Source organism: Zophobas morio, unplaced genomic scaffold (assembly GCF_036711695.1).
Source record: "Zophobas morio isolate AGI-343-1 ecotype UQ-CSIRO unplaced genomic scaffold, CSIRO_AGI_Zmor_V1 ptg000044l, whole genome shotgun sequence".
Classification (NCBI taxonomy): Eukaryota; Metazoa; Arthropoda; class Insecta; order Coleoptera; family Tenebrionidae; genus Zophobas; species Zophobas morio.
The window spans coordinates 8,513,301-8,526,994 of NW_026972149.1; the positions used below are offsets into that span (position 1 = coordinate 8,513,301).

The following is a 13,694-nucleotide window of genomic DNA, read 5'->3' on the forward strand; positions in this document are numbered from 1 at the left end:
TTAAAGAAAACACATCAAATCAAAAGCAAAGAACAAGAAAGGGTTTTTTTTAACAAAAAACTATAGATTATAATTCATTTATATTGAGCGCTGACGTTTCTAATGTCCTAAAGTGGCAACTTTTTGATAAATTATACAACTTGATTTCTTGAACTTTATTTTCCCTGTAACTTAAAATCGAAGTAGAGGCTTAGATCATATAATAAATAGATACCACCACGCCGTGTTCTTTCCCTAGGAAAGCCTGTGACGACATCCTCCTGTCACACATCTCTCTCGTGCATGGAGGGATTACAATGAAGCTATCCTTGCCTGATCACTATTTGAATTTTGCGCGCCTAAATTTTAGGAAGTATGTCTGAACTAACTTAGGAAGAAAGATGTTGACAGCTTGATTTTATAAATAATTCACAGTAGATAACGAAAGGAATAGTAAATTATTGGGCAGCAATTGTCATCCTTTATGACTACATCACCCATAGGATCTTTGTTCTAAATTCTAAAATTGTTTTTTGTACAACAACTCGAAAGAGAGGTTAGAAGAAACATCTGTCAAAAGCGATTTGTTGCGCTGGTGCGGTACAAGGATGGAAGTGAAATAGACATATACAGATGAAATGCATATAACAAAGATGAAGATGTGGTGATCACACAAGGATAGCATTATACTACTCCCCTTGACGTAGAAAACGACAACAGATAGCTTCATGTCTAGTCACAGCTTTCAGTTTGAGTATTGGTATCTATTTATTATATGATCTAAGAGTAGAGGTCGATTATTAAACAACAGTTACAGAAACAGGTTGTATGTTTCAAATAATTTAAAATTTTGTGTACATATATCATTGTGCACGGGAATAAACTAAAAGTGGTAACAACAGCATTTTGTTTCTAGAATTTTAGAAAAAATAGATAAGTCGTTTTTTAATTAAACATAAAATACCCCACTTCACAATTCTGAGAAACAGCGTTTTACCAGCTACGTGATATTCCTAATACTATCTTTGCCATTTTTATTGAAACACCATCTGTTGATTTTGCTTAAAATTTAGTAACAGTTTTCGATTGATTGTGAATGGTTGTTACCTAGAAAATTGTCTGAATATGAACGTTGCCAAATTTACAATCAACAAGTGGTATTTCAATAGCAATGGCAAAGACTATATACATACAAAATTGACAACAATCGATCCGCAAATTACGTGTCTGATAAAATGGATACAGACGACAGACAGACGGAAACGGAAACCACTTTTTTCGTACTCTAGATAGAGATCATGAGGTCATGACACATCGAGAAACTATGAAAATGGCAGTTCGCTTGATGGACTCAATTACTATACTTTTTTATTTACGCTCGATAAGTAAAATTGAATGGAATTTGCATAGATAATTTTGATTGAAACGACGTTCTCAAGTTGTTGATGGAGATAATCAGACAAATTTTGACTAGCATTTGATTGTCTACTAGGGATATACCGACTAGTGGCCGACCGGTCGGATAAGCCGACTATTCGGCCGTTTTTCATCGTCGGCTGCAGTCGGCGACTGGTCGACTAATCAGCCGATCGGTCGGCTTTTTCTATTAAAATTAAAATAGTATATAAAACAATTAAACCCGGTTTACAAAACCTCAATTAAATATTTAATTGCGATTTAATTTTTAACCCCGCGTTAAAGTACCATGTGACCGAATCTACGCCAATCAGACGTCGCTAATGACTAGGGATGTACCGACTAGTGGCCGACCGGTCGGATAAGCCGACTATTCGGCCGTTTTTCATCGTCGGCTGCATTCGGCGACTGGTCGGCTAAACAGCCGATCGGTCGGCTTTTTTTATTAAAATTAAAATAGTATATAAAACAATTAAACCCGGTTTACAGAACCTCAATTAAATATTTAATTGCGATTTAATTTTTAACCCCGCGTTAAATTACCATGTGACCGACTCAACGCCAATCAGACGTCGCTAATGACCTTGTTAAATGCGCGATCAACTTAATCTCAGTTAAAATATTGTATAAACTGGCCCTAAATTGTGTTATTCTTTATTTTTGTACTGAGTTACTAAAAAAAAATTAAATGTTAAAATTATCCAAACAAATTTAAGTAACACATTTTTTGGAAAACAAAGGAACTTTAGTTATTCCTTTTATTAAAATAAAACAAATTTTTAAGGTAGTCAGAGAAATAGAAAAAAAAAACACACTGTCTGTCACATTTATAAACCGGTTTTAGCAAAGCCGAACAGTCGGCCGACTAGTCGGTTTTTACTGGCCGAACAATCGGCTAGTCGGTTAGTCGGCCAGACCTACAGTCGGTACATCTCTACTAATGACTTTTTTAAATGCGTGATCAACTTAATCTCAGTTAAAATATTGTATAAACTAGCCCTAAATTGTGTTATTGTTTATTTTTGTACTGAGTTACTAAATAAATTAAATGTTAAAATTATCCAAACAAATTTAACACATTTTTTTGGAAACAAAGGAACTTTAGTTATTCCTTTTATTAAAATAAAACAATTTTTTAAGGTAGTCAGAGAAATAGAAAAAAAACACACTGTCTGTTGCATTTATAAACCGGTTTTAGCAATGCCGAACAGTCGGCTGACTAGTCGGTTTTTACTGGCCGAACAATCGGCTAGTCGGTTAGTCGGCCAGACCTACAGTCGGTACATCTCTATTGTCTATTGGTCGGAGATTTGCTGTCAAACAAAATTACATGTCAATTGGACCTTGTTACAGCTTCTCCATCTTACTCCGCTAGGGTAGTAAAAATAGAAACAAAAAGAATATTTAGTTTTAATTGAGCCATGCACAACATTACTTATAATCTTTCATAATGTTTTGCTTTTACAAAATTAAACGAAAACGGACATGTTGATTCAACAAAATCTAAAACTCCTTTAATATGTAAGTTAGCTGTGGCATATTTAAAATATTAAACTTTTTTCAAACGTAAACCGAAACTACTCATGGTTTTTCGTCATTTTTAATGGATAGAATCGATACCGTAGATGGCACTGTAACCACAGCCGCCTTTTGACATTTAACTAGTTCGAGTTTCCTGCAACAACTGAATTCATACTTGCCACAAATACACAAATATTTGTAATTATTTTTAAATGTGAGATTAAACTATTTCATAATTTTGCATATATTTTTCTATTACGATAATGGTTTCTTTTTGTCGTACTTATGACAATTTGAATTTTCGTATGGATAAAACTATTTTCAAATTTGTTGATAAAAAAATATAGTTTGCTTGTAAAAACACAGCCCATTTTTGTACAAATTTGTTCAGTGTTAAGATTAACGAATTATTGCGAAAATAACAAAAATAATAGTAAATAGTTAAAGTTTTCCGCAATGTGGCAACACTGTAATCGCCATGATGAGTCACATCCGGCTCGTATAAGTACGAAAACTTCTTCCAATACTCCATTTTGTTACTGTTGTTAGTGGTGTAAGCGTGTGGTTGTGTATCTTCTTAGAACACACAACCCACCTAAAAAAAAGAGAAATAATATTTACAAAAATCCAAAAAAATATAAAAATTCAATAAAAACCCCAAAAAAATCGAAAAACAGTGGAAAAAAACGAAAATAAACGGTTACTGTATATTTTTCGTTTCTTATGTTGTCGCGTAGCATTTAAATCTGTGTAGTATCGAACAAGTGAAGATCGTGCAAAATGAATCCGGGCGCTCCAAACTACCCCATGGCGTCCCTTTACGTGGGGGACCTCCACACCGATATCACGGAAGCGATGCTTTTTGAGAAGTTTTCCACTGCTGGACCAGTTCTTTCGATCCGTGTTTGCAGAGATTTGATAACGAGGCGTTCTTTAGGTTATGCTTATGTGAATTTCCAGCAACCCGCTGACGGTGAGTCATCCACGTTTTCCATGTTTCGGGAAACCCCTTTTGTGTCCGTGTTATGTTCCATATGGTATTTTATCGTTTCATGCGCCTTGAGAATAACCTTCCCCCCCACCTTTCCCTCGATCTTACAACTTCGCAACATTGAGACATCGTTTACAATATGCGAATTTTTTTACAGCTGAACGTGCTTTGGACACTATGAATTTCGATTTGATCAAGGGCCGCCCTATTCGCATCATGTGGTCCCAACGCGATCCATCCCTTCGCAAATCCGGAGTCGGAAATGTTTTTATCAAGAACTTGGATCGTTCCATTGACAACAAGGCCATGTACGATACGTTCTCGGCCTTCGGAAATATTCTTAGCTGTAAAGTAGCTCAAGACGAAAACGGCACCAGCAAAGGCTATGGTTTCGTCCACTTTGAAACTGAAGAAGCGGCCAATAAATCCATCGAAAAAGTCAACGGTATGTTGCTCAACGGTAAGAAGGTCTACGTTGGCCGCTTCATCCCACGTAAGGAACGCGAAAAGGAACTCGGCGAGAAGGCCAAGCTCTTCACCAACGTCTACGTCAAGAACTTTGGAGAAGATTTGACCGAGGAGCAGCTGCGTGTCATGTTCGAGAAGTACGGCAAGATCACCAGCTACAAGATAATGAGCAAAGACGACGGCAAATCCAAAGGATTCGGATTCGTTGCTTTCGAAAATCCAGAAGCCGCGGAAACTGCCGTCGAAGCTTTGAACGGTAAATTAATTTTTCAGATCGTTTGCATGTTGAATGACCCAGAATTCGCGTAGTTCCTAGTAAAGTAGTCTATGCGAGTTTCAATTGATATTTCTTGGCATCCTTAATTGAGAATTTGTTTCGCCAACCACAACTACGTTTGTTTGCATGCAAAGATAACGTTATTATTAAAAGTACTGATAAGAGTTTCCAAAATGGCGCCCGTTCTAACGCAGTACTTCATTTTGTGTCATAAAACGGAATAATGGAAAAACATGTTGATGCTTGATTTAACAAAAAGTTGTAGTTGATAGTGGCGATGGTCGCCATTTTGGAAATGGGTACGCCATATGAATGCGTTGGTTTGTTTTTTTACGTTGTACCGTCCGTGTTGCTATCAATCTTCGGGTCATGTAGCACAACCGATTTGCATGCGTATGTATAGATTTGTATGTGGTTGGTTGGTTAATTCGTAGCTACGTTCGGAATGTTGTGTTCGTAGGAACTGCGTAAATAGGGTTAACCTGTATGTTGTTTGTGTTGTTTAGGTAAAGAGATCCTTGAAGGCAAACCTCTGTACGTGGGTCGCGCTCAAAAGAAAGCGGAGCGTCAGCAGGAGCTGAAACGCCGCTTTGAAGCCCTAAAAATGGAGCGGCTGAACCGCTACCAAGGAGTGAATCTATATGTAAAGAATTTAGATGATACTATAGACGACGAGCGTTTGCGTAAGGAATTCTCCCCATTCGGGACAATAACTTCGGCCAAAGTAATGATGGAGGATAATAGGAGTAAAGGATTCGGTTTTGTTTGTTTCTCGTCGCCTGAGGAGGCCACAAAGGCCGTGACCGAGATGAATGGTCGGATTGTGGGCTCGAAGCCTTTATACGTGGCCTTGGCGCAGCGCAAGGAAGACCGCAAGGCCCACTTGACCTCCCAGTACATGCAGCGCATGGCCAACATGCGCATGCACCAAATGGGCCAGTTCATCCAGCCCGGGACGTCAAGTGGGTACTTCGTGCCGACCATCCCCGCGCCGCAAAGGTTCTATGGCGCCGCGCAGATGGCCCAGATCCGTACCAATCCGCGCTGGCCGGCCCAGACCCCCGTGCGGCCCGGCGCCCAGGGTAGCGCTAACCCATACGGTACTATTCCGACCACGTACAGAGCCGCACCGCGCCCGCCAAACCAATCAGCCGCGATGAGGAGCAGTATCAATGTGCCGAGACCCATAACGGGCCAGCAGCCGCCGAATATACAGGGACGACCCTTAGCTAGCCAAGGCGTTGTAGCACCTGCAGGTAATCGCCCAACTACTTACAAGTATACAGCAAATATGCGTAATCCTCCACAAGGTTTAGGCATCAGCAATGCTGCACCCGTCCAGCAAGCTGTCCACATTCAAGGCCAGGAGCCTTTGACAGCCACCATGTTGGCAGCTGCCCCGCCTCAAGAGCAAAAGCAAATGCTGGGTGAGAGGCTCTTCCCACTTATTCAACGCATGTATCCTGATTTGGCGGGCAAAATCACCGGTATGTTACTCGAAATTGACAATTCTGAGCTGTTGCATATGCTGGAGCACAATGAATCCCTCAAAGCCAAGGTGGAGGAAGCTGTTGCTGTCTTGCAGGCCCATCAAGCCAAGCAGGCCGCTATCAAAAAGGAGTAAATACATTCTACACAGATAAGAAGAAAATTAAAAAAATTGCAAACATGTCATACGACAAAAAAAATATATAAAAATCGCAACACTACTACTGTTCAATGCTTAGTTTTAAACACTACTACTATTAAATATTAAAGCTAAATTTTGAACAGACAAAAATAATCTTAATAATGAAACTGTTAATTTGTTTGTGATTTTTGCTTGTTTGCAATTTTCACTATCTTAGTTTCATAATGACATAGTTTAATTATTTTTTTTCAGTTTTTTTCTCATTTTGACTTAGTTGAACGTTATATTAACTGTAAAATTATTATGATCCTTATGGTAAAGACAGTTTGTAAAATTTGATATTTCTAATTTAATTTATTCCCTACTAAAGGTTTAATTCCTTATGTTACTCTTTTGGTTTTTGGAATTCTTTGAAGTAATAAATATTCCTTAATTATATGTTTTCTTTCATTCATTTCTTACTTAACATTTAAACTAACAAAGTGTTATTAAAATGCAAGTGTCCTGAGTTCTAACTTCTAACGCTGCTAAAAGCTGCTGTGTGGTGCTCTGTCTAATATAAACTTAACCAGTAGAAGCAAAATTTCTCGTAAAAATAATAGTGCAATTACAAGTGTCCTCACAAAAAAAGTGCTGTTTGTAAGGATAGAGAATCTTGCTGGAAAATTTTAAGCTGCATTAAGTTGAGTACATATGAAAGTTGAGCAGAGGTATGGCGTTATAAACTACCAAGTAAGTACACACATTGTCTTAATGGAAGAATATGTTCCATGTTTAGAGACCACTTTATAGTATAGAAACCATCTGTATTTATATGAAGCTTGTAACTAAATAAAAAATGGTTCCTAAAATATATTTTACAAACCGTTCCTGGATATAAAGCAATAAATTTTAATAAGACTTTACTAGTGAATGTTTGTTGTTTCAGTAATCCCTTGTAAGGATTTGTGTTCAGTTAAAACGAAATGAATTTCTTATATTAAACTTCAGTCACTAACACACTACACCAGTACTAAAAGGCAAAATTACAAATGTGAAGAGTCCAAGAAATTTCCTCAGACATCTCAAACGACTGTGGCAAAGTGAAAAACGTAGAATTAAAAAATAATAAAATTTTACAACCCAGAAAACCAACTACAAACATTTTAACCCAACTCAATGACCAAGATGGTGCAATAAATTATAAATCAGCTGCACTGCACATGCGCAGCAGTCATTTTTCAAAACAATGTCAACTTTTCTTGCGGGAAATTTCAACTTTACGTCTGATGATTGAAAACATCGTGAGTCAAAATTTAAATCTAATTTATTATAAACAAGTCAATTACACAACATCAACATCAGTAAAAAATAGAAACACACAAGACCTTGGAATGAACACAAGAAGGCCCCTGAAAATTCTACCAACACGAACCGAAGTGCGCATCGAAGGCTGGCGCATGCGCCCTTAAACCTAAAACAATATCACATTTAAACAGCATTGGCAACTGCTTTTTTGGCAGCATCGTCAAGATCTTCAGCAGTTTGGATATCCAGTCCTGATTCCTTGATAATTCTGCGGGCTTCGGTAGCGTTGGTTCCTTCTAGTCTAACAATTAAAGGCACTTTAAGATTCATGGACTTCATGGCGCCAACAATTCCGTTAGCAATAGTAGCGCAGTTAACGATTCCACCAAAAACGTTAACCAAAATGCAACGGACGGTTTTGTCGGCAGTGAGGATGTTGAAAGCTGCCCGAACTTGCTCTTCCTTTACGCTACCGCCTACGTCTAAAAAGTTGGCGGGGTCACCACCATGGAGTTTGATGATATCCATGGTTGCCATGGCCAAACCGGCGCCGTTTACCAGGCAACCTATGTTCCCAGTCATTCCAATGTAGTTCAAATTATGCTTAGCAGCCTCCACTTCGCGAGGATCGCTCTCAGCGAGGTCTTCCAACGCGAAGATATCTTTATGGCGAAATTGCGCATTATCATCAAAGTTGATCTTAGCATCAACTGATATGACTTTGTTCTCGTCGGTTTCAACCAAAGGGTTGATTTCGAGCTGAGTGGCATCCACGGCCAGGAAAAACTGCCACAGTTTTTTAATTTCTACGGCTGCGAGATTTGTCAAAGGACCTTTAAATTCTAAAAACTGAGCAACTTCATTGGCCATTGAGTCTGTGACACCTTCAAAAATATCAATGGGAATATTTTTGATAAGGTGGGGAGTTTTTTCAGCCACGGCTTCTATATCCACTCCACCAGCTGGGGATGCAATAAGAACAGGACCATTCCTTTGTCTATCCATCAAAATGCAAACATATGTCTCTCTTTTGATAGTCACGCTTTCAGCAATCATGATTTTTTTCACCTCGATGCCGTCTTTTGGGGTTTGTTTTGTGATAAGATTGTACCCAAGCATTTGCTTCGAAATGGAGTCCACATCTTTGCGACTAAAAGCGTCAATTAGTAATTTTGTAAGTCTGTGAATGTGAATACCTTGTGGTCACGTGTACTCCTCCTTTGAAACCGTTACTAAAATGACCTTTCCCGCGACCTCCAGCAAGAATTTGAGCCTTTATCACATATTCTTTCACGTCTAAAAAAACAAAGATAACATAACCTCAAATTTTGATTTTAGTTCTTACTGAATTTCTCGAATTCGGAGCAGCCTTTTTCGTCAATCATGCAAAAATCTTGAACAGCAACCCCATTTTTACGTAATAGGTGCTTGCTTTGGTACTCTAGAAGGTTTAAATTGCGAACCGGAACCTGTAAGTTTTGTAGGTTAGGTCATGTTTTTGAGAAGTTTTTGGCTAACTTACGGTAAATTGTTTGATTTGAGGTCGTAGTTTTAAAACACTATTCCACAGGGAAGACATTTTTTCCTTTTAACAGTACTAGGCGCTATCAAAGATAATTATCTAATTGAGCAACAATCGCTGACTGATGCACAAAGTCCACTATGTTATATATGTTGCGGAGATTATTGTCCATCAGTTCATTGTCAGTGGCCAATTTTAATGTAAAAACTATGGTTTACATAACACTGCTCAATGATTATTAACATTATTACGTAACACTTTATTATAATTAAAATTTTTGAGTTTGTGAGGTTATGTGTATGCTAACATTGTCCAAAGCCAAAATATTATATATTTTACATTTATTGGGTATATCGGTGGTTTTAAACCCTCTTTAGTTGTTATTTTGCATTAAACCAGCCATGACGCATGTTTTGCATTTTGACTGTATTTATATTTTTTACACCTGCGTTAATTAGGTTTCTGGGTTAAGAATGTCGGGATTTCGTTTAAAATAAACGCTCAACAAATAAATATCTCATTACTTTTTATTTGTGGTACAATTTTATTATTTTTAATACAACTATTTAAAAACTGTTTTTAAATTCAGTTGTTTTATTCTGACAAATAAGGTGCCTCCGTTTGCCTATGTGTAGTATTATTGGTGGAAAGTATACTTTATTGTACAAACATGGGAGTCGTTTATCCAATGACAAAGCAGAGAGTATGTACAGTCAAGGTCGGAAGCAATAACTATTTTAGGATACGTATTTTTATACAGGGCGTATGAGAGAATAACATCCAAAAATAAACTGTTGTCACTCTTTCATATCTGTTGCACGCTAAAAGTAAAAATTTGAAATGTGTGTAAGTCTCGACTACATTTTTGAAACAAAACCCTTTTAAAAATATAGGTTTTGTTTTACTTTTCGTTTCACAGTTATTGTTTCATGGAAATAGACAAATAATGATTAATCTAAGTTTAAATTGTGTCATAATTACATCACCAATCAATTTTATGAAGTGGAAACACTCATCTTCTTCTAATCTGATGATTTGTGATTTTTCCCCCACAGAACATAACAGGTACGAACCAGTCTATGTGGACTATTATAATCTCTAGAAAATTGTTCTCAATATCCCATGTGCAAGTGACTTTCGCGTTCTTTAGACCTCTTCTTTAGTAAAACAATACAAATTAAAAGTAACGCTAACAACGCAATAACAAGTGCTACCAATGTGTACATAGCGTGTCTAAATCCCGCTGCTGGATCTATAATTTTAAGTTATAAACAAATTTTTGATTAATCTTTTCCTACCTGGACTAGTTTGTAGCTCCTTTGGAATGTTATTCGACAAACTATTTTTAACATTTGCAAATTTTGGTATAAGCTGATTCCAAAACGTCACTCTTTGAACCCTTTTCTTATTCTCTTCGTTGATGTAAGAAACCACGGGTCCAAAATTCTCGATATAAAAGTCCCCAGCTGTATATTTTCTCCACGATTTCGCTTGATTGTTGGGAGTAGGGTTGCTGTAACACTACCATTACTCAACTATTACACGTAACGACAACATTATACCCAAAAATGACAAAATTAGTCCACAATTGCTTAATCTGTCGGCTTAAATTTCTCTCGTTTGTGTTAAACCGTCTCCTGGGTGCTTGTTTAAGCAAAATGGGTCCAAACAACAATAATAAGTCGGTAGTGATGGTAGAATCCGTGGTGTTAAGAACAAACCCAATGTCGTCCATATAGTAAACATAAATTGGTTGCACATATGACGAAATAAGGTACGACAGTTGCAAAAAATGTGGAGCTTCAATTTTAGACTGGAACTCAAGATCTTTTAACTCGTCGTACAAAATTCTAACGTCTCCTTGATTCGCCGAGAAGTATTTCCATTTAATCAGATCATAAATTTGGTCTTTGTTTGATGTATTTAGTTTGTACAAACGAACGATTTCTGGAATTTTGGCTTTTTCTACATATTGTAACAACTGAGGGTAACCTTGACTAGCTAACTCCAACCATTGCACTGGAAAGAAAATGGTAAAACGTGACACACTTGCGTCAAATTTGTGTTTACTGAATTGTTCGTCGGCTATGGGTTTCGAAATTCCGGTCAGAATTGGTACTTGCAAGTACGTGCCATCTTTGAGTGCGTTAGTGGGGTCCAAAGGCAAGTAGCGGTTAGTCTCGGGTAAGAAAGTATCCACAACCGGCAAAAATTTATCATTCCAAGTGAAAGACTACAAAGTAATTTATATTTAAAGTTATAACGTTTTTGCGACACACCTCTGAATACTCTCCAAGTGCTTGCAAAATATGTTCCACTTTCTTCGACCGAAGACATTTAACAGGGTTAACCGTGTAAGCATCACAACCCAACATTCTTACTATCTGTTTAGAGGCCACAATCGGGTCGTTTTGGTGTTGCCAAAACGCCACAGCGCTTCCAGACGAGATAATCACCCTTTGGAAGAACCCTTAAACACAACGTTAGGTTAAAAGTTAGTGCGTAAGCGAAACGCACCGGCAGTTCTTGGCGAGACCATGTGAAGAGTGACACTAGCAGCCCCCGACTGGTGACCATACAGGGTGATTTTTTCGGGGTCTCCACCAAACTTGTTGATGTTTTCTCGAATCCATAACAAACCGAAGTACTGGTCCAGCATTCCCAAATTGCCCCTGGCTTCGGAAATACCCAAACAGAAGAAACCAAAAACGTTGAGACGGTAGTTCATGGTCACTACTACCAAACCTTCGGCAGCGAAGTCCTGTCCACTGATGGGAACTTCACTACTTTGGTAAAAATTTTTGCCTTCGAAGAATACCACGACCGGCAGCGGGGCGTACAAACCCGCATTCTGAAATAGCGTTTTTTGAGAGACAGTTGGACTAGTTTAAATTGTTTAGTACTTCAGGGGCCCAAATGTTCAAGTATAGACAATCCTCTTGATCATTGACGCCTGGTTTTAGTGGTAGTTGGGGGCAATGAGGCCCAAAGGTGGTAGCCTGTCGCGTTTCATTCCAATCTGGGTGTTTCTGGGGTGGCGTAAATCTTAAATCTCCCACTGGAGGAGACGCGAATGGGATTCCAATGAAAGCGTTGACGATTTTGCCAGCATCAGTGATGATTTTGCTCTGTGGTGGTTCGTTTAGTAATGACCTAAAAATCGCAACTACTCACCCCTTCCAAAACCCCTTGTTGCACCCTAGCTGTAGGCCTCCTCTCCCGCCAATTTTGACACTGGATGATATTAAAAAATACGTAATATACTACAAGTTGCGTCAAAAACATATCACACGTTGGTTTTCGCGTCGAAAAATAAATAAATTTATTCTGTTACATTGTATTTCGTCAATGTTAAATCGTCGAGCAATGAAATAGTACATAACGATCATAACAAATTTCATGAGTGTCCATGTAGTGTTTCCGGTTTATCGCTTTTGTTGTGCTTCCGGCACCATATCGACCTGTAGCAGACGTGAAAAATAGTGTTTACTAACTCTGCTGATTTTTGCACGAATTTTATGAGTGATGACTCACTCAATTTCTGAAATCATTTTTTAATGGCAATTATTCATTAATTCGTTTTAAAGGTTTGCCAAATTATGAGTAAGATAAATAAAGGTGGGATTGGCGCGATTCCAGATCAGTTATCGCTGGTTTAAGCATGTGTAACACAAAGAATTCAATTACAAGAAAGTGTGCACGTTTTTAGATTTTATAAAAATACCAAATGCTGTGTGCAGCACATCACACAAAGAATAGATTTTGTGGTTGTTATTATTGTTATTATCATTTTGCAACACACAGTCTTAATTAAATATACTATCATTTGTCATAATTGCAAAATATCAAATGTAATATTTTTAGCAAAGTTGGTCTATTTCTCTTTTTTGTCTTTGTCTCATTCGTCGTACTCGCAGTATAGGTAGTAAAAAACATTTGGTTGAGTTCGATAAAATACCATTGGCACATTCTGTATATTAATAAATATCCTACATTTGGCTTAAGGTAAATTACACTAAAATAGGTTTGTCATGACTGTGAAAAGAAGATCTAAATTTATTTATTCGTCACTAAAACACGATAAAATAAATTCACTTTTACAGCAGGGTTAACATTTATTAAAAAAATCTAAAAGTATCAAATTTGATTGTCCAAATTTATTTTTCTGGTATTGTGGAAAAAATGGGTTAGCAAAGGTTAGGTTTATTTAGAGAAATATTTATTTGGCAGTAATTTGAGATGACGTCATCAGTTTGTTGCATTGCATTAATTTTGAAGGTAATTTTGGAAGTCGGACACTATCACTCGATCTGTGAAAAATGCGAATGGCGGATTTATGAAGATTGAAATTTCGAATTCATTCCGGTGGAGTTTTTTACGTAGTGAAAAAGGTAATAAAACTGCAACGATGTTGATTACGAGCGATTATGTTTATTCTGATATTTCTCTTTTGCGCTCTTATTACTCAGTTCCTTTGTTCTAAGCTGTTTCCAGCCTCTTGGTGAGCGATAACTAGCGTTATTTTATTTCATTTTTTTATGAATTGTGAAGTGAACAATAGAATGTTAAAAGATTGTTGATAGTTGATAGTTAGTGGAGCTCG

General features: G+C 37.5%; 3 protein-coding genes across 4 annotated transcripts; 1 reads left to right on the forward strand and 2 right to left on the reverse strand.

The window, feature by feature from the left end:
* The first annotated feature begins 3,446 nt into the window (after positions 1-3,446).
* LOC135141882 (polyadenylate-binding protein 1-like) lies at positions 3,447-6,720 on the forward strand. Of its 2 annotated transcripts, XM_064073458.1 has the most exons (4): positions 3,447-3,889; positions 4,065-4,631; positions 5,159-5,908; positions 5,963-6,720. In XM_064073458.1, exons 1-4 carry the CDS (start codon positions 3,697-3,699, stop codon positions 6,274-6,276), a joined length of 1,824 nt encoding a protein of 607 aa, XP_063929528.1. In that variant the 5' UTR covers positions 3,447-3,696; the 3' UTR covers positions 6,277-6,720. The 2 variants fall into 2 exon arrangements, with proteins under 2 accessions (XP_063929528.1, XP_063929527.1); XM_064073457.1 differs by having other exon boundaries at positions 5,159-6,720.
* Positions 6,721-7,570: 850 nt separating this feature from the next.
* LOC135141574 (succinate--CoA ligase [GDP-forming] subunit beta, mitochondrial) lies at positions 7,571-9,348 on the reverse strand. The gene is made up of 4 exons (XM_064072797.1): positions 9,092-9,348; positions 8,915-9,038; positions 8,766-8,865; positions 7,571-8,719 (listed from the first exon to the last, which is right to left on the reverse strand). The coding sequence occupies exons 1-4, from the start codon at positions 9,146-9,148 to the stop codon at positions 7,753-7,755; spliced, it is 1,248 nt and encodes a 415-aa protein (XP_063928867.1). The 5' UTR covers positions 9,149-9,348; the 3' UTR covers positions 7,571-7,752.
* A 252-nt stretch (positions 9,349-9,600) lies between these two features.
* Positions 9,601-12,524, reverse strand: LOC135141676 (carboxylesterase 4A). Its single transcript, XM_064072981.1, has 8 exons — positions 12,266-12,524; positions 11,995-12,219; positions 11,609-11,942; positions 11,371-11,561; positions 11,162-11,324; positions 10,654-11,110; positions 10,390-10,604; positions 9,601-10,343 (listed from the first exon to the last, which is right to left on the reverse strand). Exons 1-8 carry the CDS (start codon positions 12,374-12,376, stop codon positions 10,204-10,206), a joined length of 1,836 nt encoding a protein of 611 aa, XP_063929051.1. The 5' UTR covers positions 12,377-12,524; the 3' UTR covers positions 9,601-10,203.
* Between the last annotated feature and the right edge of the window lie 1,170 nt (positions 12,525-13,694).

What these genes read in the sequence shown, in the direction of transcription:
- LOC135141574 (XM_064072797.1), bottom strand. Translation starts at nt 9,148, where the DNA reads ATGTCTTCCCTGTGGAATAGTGTTTTAAAACTACGACCTCAAATCAAA. An exon ending in CTCCGAATTCGAGAAATTCA is followed by an intron (nt 8,866 to 8,914) that starts GTAAGAACTAAA and finishes TTGTTTTTTTAG; the next exon opens with ACGTGAAAGAATATGTGATA. An exon ending in GGAGTACACGTGACCACAAG is followed by an intron (nt 8,720 to 8,765) that starts GTATTCACATTC and finishes TGACGCTTTTAG; the next exon opens with TCGCAAAGATGTGGACTCCA.
- LOC135141676 (XM_064072981.1), bottom strand. Translation starts at nt 12,376, where the DNA reads ATGTTTTTGACGCAACTTGTAGTATATTACGTATTTTTTAATATCATC. An exon ending in TGAACATTTGGGCCCCTGAA is followed by an intron (nt 11,943 to 11,994) that starts GTACTAAACAAT and finishes ACGCTATTTCAG; the next exon opens with AATGCGGGTTTGTACGCCCC. An exon ending in GGAGCTACAAACTAGTCCAG is followed by an intron (nt 10,344 to 10,389) that starts GTAGGAAAAGAT and finishes TTAAAATTATAG; the next exon opens with ATCCAGCAGCGGGATTTAGA.
- LOC135141882 (XM_064073457.1), top strand. Translation starts at nt 3,697, where the DNA reads ATGAATCCGGGCGCTCCAAACTACCCCATGGCGTCCCTTTACGTGGGG. An exon ending in TTTCCAGCAACCCGCTGACG is followed by an intron (nt 3,890 to 4,064) that starts GTGAGTCATCCA and finishes ATTTTTTTACAG; the next exon opens with CTGAACGTGCTTTGGACACT. An exon ending in TGCCGTCGAAGCTTTGAACG is followed by an intron (nt 4,632 to 5,158) that starts GTAAATTAATTT and finishes TGTGTTGTTTAG; the next exon opens with GTAAAGAGATCCTTGAAGGC.